The sequence below is a fragment of the Pyxicephalus adspersus genome, chromosome 7 (genome assembly GCF_032062135.1).
Source record: "Pyxicephalus adspersus chromosome 7, UCB_Pads_2.0, whole genome shotgun sequence".
Lineage (NCBI taxonomy): Eukaryota > Metazoa > Chordata > Amphibia > Anura > Pyxicephalidae > Pyxicephalus > Pyxicephalus adspersus.
In genome coordinates, this window is record NC_092864.1 from 40,244,569 (window position 1) to 40,257,126 (window position 12,558).

The window sequence follows — 12,558 nt, forward strand, 5'->3', positions numbered from 1 at the left end:
GTAAAAACACATATTTTTACAATAGTATACACAATAATATAATGCAATGCTTCAGTTAACATTTGATGGAAGTTTTATTTAATACAATTGTAACAACGAATATGTTGTAAATGTGAGAATGATGTGTATATGTTATAATCTTGAAAATGTAATTCTATTTAATACAAACCTAATATGTAAATATGATGTGTGATACATGTTACATGAATCAAGGTTAAAATGAATCTGATGTAATAAGGTTGGTTGCCCGTACACTGGTATACCTTTGATTATGTGTTATATATGTGTTATAAATCTTCCTGTTTCACTTCAATTGGGTTCAATGCTAATAACACACATGGTGACAATGTGACATTTGAGAGCTGTATTAATGCATTGCTTTGAATTGTGTATGTCTACCCCTAACAAGCTGATGTTTTTTGCATGTTTGCTTTGCACAAGTTTATATATAACTAATAATGTTTGTAAACACAAGTGAAGTCTATATTCCAACACACACAACTGCTATGTGTTCTATTACTGTGCATTAAGCATATGATAAATGCAGCTGTGCGTGTTGCATTTGAGTCCGCAAAAAAATTCACTGAAAAAGCGACTTGCAGCAAGTACGCACACCAAGTTAAGCAGAATCATTACAGATTTGCAGTTGGATCCATTTTAAACCCAAAAATATTTGCAGAGAATATATATATATATATATATATATATATATAAAATTTAGTTTTTTAATGCAGGTACTGTGCCTAAAATTGAGGCTAGCGGAGTCCCCCTGTAAATTAGAGACAAAATGGCAATAGCAATGCCCTGGGGTGCACCTGCTTTCATGGAGAAGATGTTCAGGCAATGGTGCTTGTGTACTGAGCCTTGTGCATGGCAGTGCATGTTGTACAAGTGTGTGTAGGAAGATGTCCTCATTGTCTGTGTGTGTGTTGGGCACTGCAGTCTGGTAGAACCATACAGATGGGGAGTGGAGGAAAGAGAGAGGAGCAGGCGGAGTCAGGGATCGCTGCAGCTGATCACATATACACACACACACCAACACTATCTCCATTCTCCCTAACACACACTCACCACAATCACCATGATCCTTCCACCTCCCCCAAGAAGAAAAAAAGACTGGAGCTAATTCTCCCTTCATGTCATCCACCTCACCACCCCCTCCCCTTGTTAGACCCTCAAAAGGATCTCCTGCAAAGAGTATGAGGATAGAAGCAGACCCTGTGCGCTCTGAGGATCATTAGTGTCTTTTGTTCACAACATCCCAGGAAGCTATAGGCAGAGTAGTCTGCTTGGAGAAAGCAAGCTTGATGTTGCAACCTCAAATCCAAGCAAGCACAAGACAGTTCTGCTCTGCTGAGCCTCTCTTTTTTAAGGGGAGGGGGGACTATGCTTCTATAAGACTGCAAGCCTGGACCTTCGCTTGAACCCATGTGCATTTGCTCAGTGATACTTTCAATGAGAGCCATCCTAAAAGACTTCCACCTGAACAGAAGGGAGTGAGATTTACTGTTACTCTTGTAACCAGATTGCTTAATTTTTCTATTCCTTTTTTTTAATTTTCTTTCTTTCTGCATGCTAACTTATAGGCAACGGGAAAGCTGCTGGAGATGCTGTGCTGCCAAAGGTATAGGGATCTGGGGATGAGATAATGAGATCATTTGTATTGTGTTTAGGAAGCTATTGCCAATCAGTTTTGTAACCTGCTTTGACCAGTTCACACAACCTCTCAATGGATGCTGACGGATTATCAGATTTGTAGCTGGGTGCAGGAAAACGATAGTTTGCCAGATTTAGGTATCCAGGCTGTGGAAAGCAACCAAAAAAGAGACGGCGAAAGGCCAGGATAATAAACTGACATTGATTTGCACATCCACCGAATCTGGCTGTTGTTGCTTTTTTCATATTATGTCTGCACTCCGAAGGAAATTTGGGGACGATTATCAGGTAGTGACCACTTCCTCCAGTGGTTCCGGATTTAATCAAGCTGCCCCCAAAAAGAAAAGGCAGAGGTTTGTGGATAAGAATGGTAGATGCAATGTCCAGCATGGAAACCTGGGAAGCGAGACCAGCAGATACCTCTCTGACCTCTTCACCACCTTGGTGGACCTTAAATGGCGTTGGAACCTATTCATCTTCATCTTGACCTACACCGTTGCCTGGCTTTTCATGGCATCCATGTGGTGGGTCATTGCCTATATGAGAGGGGACCTTAACAAAGCACATGACGAGAACTACACACCCTGCGTGGCCAATGTCTACAACTTTCCATCTGCCTTTCTCTTCTTCATTGAGACTGAGGCCACCATTGGGTATGGATTCAGGTACATCACAGACAAGTGCCCTGAAGGAATAATTCTCTTCCTTTTCCAATCCATTCTTGGTTCCATCGTTGATGCCTTTTTGATAGGCTGCATGTTTATTAAGATGTCCCAACCCAAAAAGAGAGCAGAGACTCTCATGTTCAGCGAACATGCTGTCATCTCCATGAGGGATGGCAAGCTCACCCTGATGTTCAGAGTGGGCAACCTTCGAAACAGCCATATGGTCTCCGCTCAAATTCGCTGTAAATTGCTAAAAGTAAGTATACACAACTTTATATGTTTTTGATATATTCAAGGTTCAAACATTTTTTTTCATGTATTTCAAAATCATAAGAAAAAAAAACATAGTGTTTGGAAAATGTTGATGGCCAATTTAGCTTGGAGCTTGCACAACCTCATTATATTGACTGAAGGGCTATTTTAGGAAACTGCCAGGGTTGTTAAAACCAATACATTAAAAGTACAGCACAAATATTATGTAAACATCTGCAAGAATCAAGAGAGCTGAGGATAACTTTTTACTGTGAAAAGAACCACATACACTCCACACACAGTCATAAAGTGACGATGCAATGTAAAAATATCATTGCTGAAAAAAAAAATCACGACTTGCTTAAAATATTTTTCACACTTTCCACTAAATCTACATTTGAAATGTGGTGACCTAGAAAAGCTTTGCAAAGATTTTAACTGTGACTCTTTTTGTGCAGGTTCTGGAAGTATAATTTAACATCTATTTTATTGCAATACAATCTAGTGTATGGCCCACGACAGATATTGATATACTTGTATATAGACATGGCTGTGGAGTACAATATCAACTTGCATTGCATCTTTAATCACATCAAGGAATAGTCAAACCATAAAATCCTCTGCCTTCCCTGCTCTCACATTGAGCGCTGGTATATTGCAAAGGATCCTCTTTGTAGAAGCACATTTTAGAGCAGTGTTTCTCAACCAGGGTGCCCTGGAGCCCTAAGGTTTCTCCAGAGGTTGCTGGGGGTTCATTGAGCAATGCGCAGTTTGTGCCTCCCAGGTCAGTTTAAGTAACATCAATAATCTTTTTGGGTATCTGTAAGGGAGACATTCCATCCTCTGGCCAGCAATGTACTGTATGTATGAATTATGGATATAATAATTATAGTAGGGGTTCCCTAGGACCTTGAAAGTTATTTCAAGGGTTCCATGTTAAAAAGGTAGAGGAACTCATAACCAAAACTAAACAAAAAGTACAAAATCCAGACAATGGACATCCTTCTCCCTCTCTTCAGTTCCAATGACTCGCTGAGGTATCTGTTACTAATGGCATTATGAGCTGACTGCTGGGTACACAAAATACCCATGGCTTGGTTATTTTATAGGTAACTGGTGGAAGCCAACCATTACATGTTTCTGTTGTAGGTAGTCAGATATTCATAAGCCCTACCAACCCTGATTGATCTCTGTAAGGTTTCCCAGCATATCCCATTGACCTCTCTACCCCCATGCCATCCACTTCACCTACAACCACAGACTTCTCTATTACGTTCTCAATGAACATTAAACTCTTTTCCCTGGTGGAGAATATTACCGTAAACTGGCCATTTTTCCAAGCCATGAGTAGGCTTCATATACAGGCAGGTCTGTGTATTTCATCGATATGTTTTTGTTTTAGAGTTCTGAGCTATGTCACTACTTTGCATGTAAAGTGAAAGTAATGTTCCAACAACATACATCTCACTAGTGTTTGGGGCTTGAACACATTTTCAAGCTACTAAAAGGCTTTTTACAACCAATTTACAGATTTATGTTGCTATAAAACTCCCACTCCTAAGAGGAATCAGTCAACAATTAACACTTTATCTACTAGCATGGTAATACATATAATTACCTTAAATAATTATATAAATGTAGTTATATGTAGGCAGAACATAATGTTCCTACAGCTGACTACTTTGCCGTTACTCTCTCCTCCTTCTAGCAACCCCCAAACCCAGGTTATGCAAAATTGCAAACCCCCCACCATTTATCTCACAATGCATCAATCAAACTTCTGTCACCTATTGCTACTCACCTAGAACTCTGGCTGAAGGTAAAAAGTCGTGGCCTGAACTTACTTGGTCCAAATTGTACCAAGGTTCAGGTATCCCCAAACTCTGCTGGATATGATATCTGGAACACAAGGTTATGAAGGCATCTATCATGACCTTATGGTTCCCCTTTGTCTTCTAGGTATTTAATACTATACAACCTGTTTTCATTTTTAGTGACAGGTGCCCTTTAAGTAAGTAGGATTCCATTTTTTTTCACCCATGTTACATAATTCATTTTGTGTGTGTTTTCAGAGCTAGTCTTTCATGCAGATGGTTTACTTCTATGCAGTCATGGTAACAAAGTCTGCATATTTAGGGACATTTCAGGGGTTAACATTTGCTAGTTATTATAGGCCTTACTTGACTTTTGTTGTCTTTTAAATCCATCGGTAAATACTGGAATCTCATTTACCAACTCATCCATCACTGTTATAGATCAACACATTAATTTGTTCGTATAACTTTCTGGCTTAATGATCACCTGGAGGAGTCCACTTGTTTGTTGACTGTATTTTTGCTTGATCATGTTCCAACGCTATCGATTTATGGTGCCGTCCCTGTCATTTATCCTCCCTGCAATCTTTTCCCATCAGTGTGCCGGCTTACATTTTTCAGAACGACAGCATGGAAACACACACACACAAAAATATTAATAAAAAAATATATATACTGTACATCACATTGGTTTTTGTACTATAATCTTTTTGTTGATTTTTTATGGGTGTAAAGGCAATTTGTTAAAAGGGAAAAAAAACCCCATCGGAACTGTGTAGAAGATGCCTTCAAGAACCCTCATTTACTTTCTACCAATGACCCCTGTCCAATCTTTCCCCCAGTTTCTACTGCAGTCCAAGTTACACAGAGTTAGTTACAAGTTACAAGTTATGGGGCAGAGCGATGACTGATCAACATACTGTTATTTCTTCTCTAGTCAGATCAGATAGGTGGCCACAATGTACTGTTTACCTGGACCACAAAAGTGGGGTCCTTGTTTTTTCATTCACTGATTTGTATTTGAGTTTGTGTTTTTTTTCTTTTGTATATGTGTAGGGTAAAGAAAAATATAATATTAAGGAGAATGAAAGTTCTTATTTTTGACAGGTTTTGGATATCGAGCTTAATTACACCCCATAAACCCCTAAAAAATACACAAAATGTCCTTAATTTGAATATTGATTCCAAAGTAGAAACAATAATATAGTATACAGCAGAGTTTCTCACTGAGGGTCCCATGGAACCCTAGGGTTCCTCCAGAGGTTTCCAAGGGTTCCTTGATCAATGAGCAATCTCTACCTTTCAGTTTGTTTAAAGTGACACCAATGATCTTTTTGGCTATAAGGGTGACCTTCTTCCCACTGGCAAGCAACATAAGAGACATTTTTCCCCCTTATCAACACAATTCTATCTGATTATGTATTATTGGGTATGGAATTTCTGATATGCAATCCTTCAGGTCTGCAACGTTTCACCGCTGTCTCATGGAAGCCCTGCCAAAATCCAAAAAAATGCAGGCACTATTAAATGAAAGTCAGTGATCCACAGATCAAGGAACCTCCAGTAACTGGTAGAGCAGGCTTTCTCAACCTTTTTACTATGGGGAACCTCTGTTATAATGACTATATCCACAGCTTCCAGTACATTATTGTAGTGATTATATTGAATAATGGCTCTTACATTGCTGGCCAATAGGAAGCCCTTACAGATGGCCCAAAAGACCATTGGTGTCTCTTGAACAGACCAGAAAGGCACAAATTGCTCATTGTTCAAGGAACCTCTAGCAACCTTTGGAGAAACCTCACAGAACCCTGGTTGAGAAACACTGCTCTAGGGGAACCCCAGTGTTCCACAGGACCCTGGTTACATCTAAAGGTAGTGTAAGAAATAATATGACTATGGCATTGCATTGGAACAAAGTCCCTCAAACTTAGTTGAAATATTGAAATGTCACTGCCCATGAAGAATTAATACCTAATCAAACGATAATATATGTGCTTATTTATCATGTATTTAAATGCCCTGTGTAGTGTAGCACAACACTATTGATTATTAAATAGTATATTTTATAGAAGTCTTTCCATTGAACCATAAAGAAGGACAGCTGACAAAGATAGGGTAAAGGGGTTTCTGTCCAAAGAGGGACAGTTCCTCCAAATAAGGACCAGCTTTCCAAAAATGTGATTTAGCATGTATAAAACTCAGGCCAGCATGTATTAATTCTGCATTTTAACATAAGCAGGCCCTCGTGCTCTGCTCTGTATTTAACTCTTCTTTGCATATAACACCAGTAAAGAAACTGCAGTCCATTGCAGAGTTTCATCATTTCTCCACCTGGGTGTTTGGTTTAAATTTTTTTTTGCTGTGCTTAAATGCAGCAGGATGCAGTTCTGACCATGCTGGCGTCAGTCATTCTACACTGCAGTCTGTGCAGGCAACTATCTTTATTCTCTGTTATTTCTTTGGATAAAAAATAAACACTAAAATAGTCTTAAACAGTGTTTAAAGCAGACCTATCATCACATTTTTAACAGTATATAAAGAGGTGGCTAATCCTATATATATATATATATATATATATATATATATATATATATATATATATATATATATATATTGTATATATAATGCATTATATAATAAATAAAATGTTATAATATATATATAAAATGTATAAATATATATTTTTTGGGGAGGACCCCTTCCCTTTCGTCTTTAACACCGCAGAGGTTAAGGCTAAAAGGGAAGCTTCCTGTTATCATCACGTATCCCGGGAGGATTTAGGCTGCTCCTTCTGCGTCATAAGGGGCTTTCTTGGAATGTAAAACAGAAGTGCCCAGGGATCCAGGTCTTTTCAAATTTAAAGGTACTGTAGGTGTTGTTGTTTTTTTTTTTTTATGCAAATTTCACTTTAATGCTGGATTAATAATATAACATTTACACATTAACAGCTCTGTATTGATTATTAGTTTATCACATTCATTTTTTTAAATTAATCAGTACGAATACCTGGCTTTAAGTTGGTATCAGCTTCTTGCAATTTTATTACAACAGACCTCAGGACTCAGAGGGAAAGAAGAAGCACACAAAGCCAGCCAGTTGCTCATGTGCAGGGATGTGCTGAGACAGAGAGCAAAGTGATAATGAAATGAGCTTATCAGTCCCTTTACTGTCCTGTCAAAAAAGACAGATAGAATAAGGACTGAAAGAAATTGCAAGAAGTGTTTAAAAATGAATTTAATGACAATTAAAAGCTAGATGAAAACTGCAGTAAAAAAATCAGTGTTTTCGCTCAGTCCGTATCATTACACTGGTGTGACTAAACAAAGGCATCCATGTGCACATATTCTGAAAGTATAATTTTACTTTTGAACAAATGCTAAAGTGAACCTGTGAGGACCGACATATGGCGGGAGGCTACAGATTAATTTGAGGTTTAGTTCCGCTTTAGCTGCCACTGAGCAGGTGCACAGTTTATAATTATTGAAGCAATGCAGTATGGGACTTACCGCCAGATATGAACTGCTCTTGCAGACCACAGGCTGCATGGCGGGAGCTTATTTGATAACGGTAACGTTTATTAGCTTTATGATGTTCAGGGCAGCCAATAGGACATCTTTAGTGTATTTAGATGAAAAAGATGGAAATCTTTGGAAACTTTGCTTATGGGAAGGTTTACATTAGTTTGAGACTGAATGTTAGGAGACAGGAATAGGAGAGCACAGGGGATCCTTGGCAATGTTGTAATGCTCTTTTATAATGCAGTAAAAAGCCAGGTGGCACAGAAAGCCAGAGATCTCAGTATTGATTAATGGTGTCACCATGCAGTGGGGCAGGGTGGGAGGGTTACAGAGCTCAGTCAAACTTGCTTTGAGGAAAAAAACTTATTGCATGCTCCTAAATTTTTCATTTAGCTGCTTGGCTTGATCTGTTTTCAGTAAATTAAACCATTCAATGTTAACCTAGTGAAAGGTTGGTTCCTCTTCCTATAGCAGATGTATACCAGAGCTCCATTTGTTCCTACGGTGTCCTACAATGATGGTGGAGGATCACAGTACACCCATGGGGCCATGGTGCATGTGTTCCATATAGGAAATTTTCTTTCTTTTAGGGATATGCAGTACTGGGTAGAGCCACACTGTAAAGATCTCAACAGTTTGGAGGAAGGTAAGCATTTGAGTTTTGACATCTGTAATATTGATAATGTCCCTGCCATACCTGCTCCCACTGACTGATGTAGGCACACCTTCAGAACTGGAGCAGTGGTCCACCACACTTTGATACTGTTGAGGGATCTGTATGATGAATTTAGGTGCATACCTTCATTCATATGGTAAGGGAACTTTAAAAACATGCAAAATGGGTTAGAATTGAGTGTCAGAAAGCCATGATCAGTTTTGGAGATGGACTTCAAACCAAAGCTTTAATTAAGGTTTAAACATTCCCTAACAAGCTCTGTTCAGCACAGTTCTAATGCAAGAATCTAAATAATCAATCTTTACATAAATGTGCAGAATTTTTGTATACATTTATATTTGTTTTCTGATTTAGCTAGCTTGCATAATGTGACAACGCTGCTGTGCTAGGTTTACTTTTAGCAGGAGTAGTGTTGTCACTGTCCTACAAGAAGGACAACAATAACAAATCTACTGGCAGAATTAGCAGAAAATTTACCTATCGCATGGAGGGACTAATCACAAACGCTTTAATTTTTGAAAATGTATACAGCAAACACAATATCATTGGAATCTGACTTATATAAAAAAAATTCAGCCTGAAAGAAACGTAAACTATATGGCAAGTCATCCTACATAATGACACACACATATATAGGAGTATTGTCAACCTGCTGCATTGTTAACCCGTTTTTATGACAAGCGTTCTTTCTACCTTTCAGGACATAAAAGAGGTTAATGTGAGCTCTCTTTACTACCCTACCATTAAATAGAACTAAATTAACAATTACAGCTCAGCGAACCTGATTTAGTCCTCGTTCAGTGTTTATTTTTAGCATTATATAAGGTTCACTGTGCACATTATGACTGAAAGATGATCTGTGCCTTCCAGGGAGGCGATTGCAAAGTGGTGCAGAGAATTTATGAGCAAAGCATTATGAGATTGTTGGCTTCTTTTAATTTCAATCTTTAGGAAAAAAGCATCATGTAGATCTCCTAATATTAAAGTGTATTAACTTCTCTTAAATCATTAAAACATTTTATTATATCTTCTAAACAAGTGAAAGAAATACCTGGTGATCTTACCAAAAATCTAATGAGGTGCTCTCTGTCTCTGCTGATTGTTACTGATTACTGTATATACTCGAATATAAACCAATCTAGGTATTAACCAAGGTACCTAATATTACCTGAAAATACAGGAAAATGTGTTTACTTGTATATAAACCTAGGGCATGAAATGTGACTGTTACTGCTAACATTAAAAACAGTAATCAGCAGAAACATAAAAAATAATAAAATAAATACATCTATGGTGTGATATTTAAAAATATATATATATTTAAAAGGGGAAAAACTAAATTCACATTGGCTCAATCTGTATATCTTTCTTCCTGCTTTTTACTGGTTAAAATATTTTGTACTTTTGGGTTAGTTATTGTGGGTCACTTGCTCTAAATTTTTATTGCATGGTTATTGGCCACCAGTAGATTGTGCTGTGTCTTCATGTAAAGTATGTAACAAACACTTTATTAATTGCTCATGCTGATGTCATGCTGCTCATGCTCAGCACCATTATCTGGTGTGATCTAAATATAAACCAAATAGCATTTTGAGAAGAAAAAAAAAATATTTGTTTACACTTATATATCCGGTACATTGCTTTCAGCTCAGATTCCAGACCACCCTTGCCATGTAATAAAAATGAGGGGGAGTGCTTTGTAGCCCTTAAATACTTCCTTTATAGGTATAAAATGATGGGCCTTGTCACTCACAGGAAATGTTTTACCGGCAGGATCACAAACTGAAAATAATGGAAAAATCCTAAAAGAAGGAAAACTAAGTAGGGAAATTTAGGGAGACATAGCTTACATTTTCAACCTTATTAATGTGTTTTCTCTTTGTTTATTTTTAATTTAAAAGGTTTCAAGGGATAGTTTCCCATAGAGCTTTTTGTGTTTTCACACCGTTAAGTGAGTGTACACATCAATTCACCATTTAATATGCTCTACACACAAGTAAATCATTAAGTGCTTGTATGCAGTTTAGTCCTGAGCAGCAGTAAGCCCTTTCCATTATCTGCATGGGGGATGAAGAACAATTAGAAAAGCTTTAGGGCCCCGCTGTCTGCCCACTTTGCAATATACAATTATATTAGGAGATGAAGGAAGGGAAGTCTCTTGATGGCCATGACCAGGGTGGAGTGGAAGAAGACATTCTTACCACTGCTTCCAGCTTACCACCACTTCCACTCTCCTCTCGACTGCTAACCTCTAAATAAACACACGGAGACCTGTAGTTGGGATAAACTGGCCAAAGCAGCCTTTCATTAACAAACAATCTACTAGATTCTAAGCTCTTCGGGGCAGGGTTCTCTCCTCCTGTATCACGGTCTATATTAGTCTGTCATTTGCAATCCCTATTTAATGTACAGTGCTTCGTAATATGTTGGCGCTGTATAAATCCTGTTTATTAATAATAATAATAATAATAAATTACTTTATTTTGAATAATGCTAAACATTGCTAATCAACCAATACATTTACAATTTGAAAGGTTTTTTAAAGGCCATGATGATACTATTCTCTCACGGGACACTGGGTTGTCCCGAGGCCCGGTGGGAGCAGTGGAATACCTGTGAACTGTCCTTGAGTCAGAAGTATCCAAAAAGTGGATATTCCTGTTCACTGCAAAAGGCCCCCAACTTCTACCACACGGACTCAAGGACCGTTCACAGGTTTTCCCCTGCTCCCACTGGGCCTCTTGACAACCCAGTGTTCCGTGAGGCCCCCAGTTCCAGAACTCCCTACTCCGATGGGTTCCTCACCCCAACTACCTTGTATGCATCCAACCCTACTCTCATGGACCCTCAAAAACCCACCAAGCTGCCCTGACAAACAAAATAAACCTTCTAACCCAAACAATAAAGAGGGTGGGTGGAATCTTCTCTTTCTTCTTTCAACTAGCTTACTGACCTCCCACTCTCTGCTGACCTTTTATAAATGATAACCCTTAACCCCTCCTAACTTTTGGCTCTGCCCCATCACCCCATCACCTCATGTTCTCTAGCAACACCTCCTAATTTTCTTAACCCTTGCTTTTCCTGCCTTCCCCACTCATCCTGTCATGTGGCCCTCTGCTTATTCCTTTTCTTTAGCTCTGGGCCTACTTTTTGCCAGTCAGTTGTTTCCAATGATGTAGAAAATGCTCATGTTGCCCTGACCCCGAAGGCAGCACAGTGTCATATTGACTCACCTAGAAATAGTGACATTGTTGGACCTTATCTAAGCAATGCCTATAGTAATTCATACATGCTGATATTCCTTACTCTTTTATGCAGATGTGGTAACTTTACTGGTTTCCAAGGGCAAAAATAAAGAATGTGTCTTTGTACTTATGTTTCACCCATTTTCATTAAAACAAGTAAACGTTCCTTGTGCAAATGAGTGTGTTCCAGGCAGGACTGCTTTCAGACATCTAAAAATTCCAGCATTGCAAAAGTGAGTGACCACTTACTGGTCTAGACTAACCAGCAAGGGAGCCAGGTTTGGGTATGGGATAACCAAAAAGGGAGCTGGGTGCACTGGTTTGGTGCTCGGTATAATAAAAGTCAAAGAATGTGCTGAGCCAACAACTAATGCATGTTTACTTAAAATAGTGAATTTTAACTTGGCTTAATAACTGAAGGGGTGATGGTATCCATCATCCAATCAACTTCAGACAAACATCAATTTTTTAAAATTTTTATCTTACATGTGGTTATGGGAGTATGTTGAGCATGCCACACTGTGTATGCAGTGGCAAACTATTGCCGCCTCCGTGTTTACTCCGTGTTTACATATGCAGAAGTTTTACATATGCACAAACAAATTTTATGCTTTCGAAAAATTATTATTATAAGTTGAATCAAGCCAATCTCTCTTTTTGGTACGTCTAAAAAAATATATGCGCAGTGTAATTTGACACTGGCCACATTCAATTTTCAAAGCCCAATTT

General features: G+C 38.4%; 1 protein-coding gene across 1 annotated transcript in view; it reads left to right on the forward strand.

The window, feature by feature from the left end:
• Positions 1-1,047: 1,047 nt before the first annotated feature.
• KCNJ3 (potassium inwardly rectifying channel subfamily J member 3) overlaps positions 1,048-12,558 on the forward strand; it is a 136,724-nt gene continuing 125,213 nt past the window's right edge. Inside the window, exon 1 of the mRNA XM_072418167.1 lies at positions 1,048-2,577. Within this exon, the coding sequence (XP_072274268.1) occupies positions 1,906-2,577 (672 nt within the window). The 5' untranslated portion in view covers positions 1,048-1,905. The remainder of the gene's footprint in view (positions 2,578-12,558) is intronic.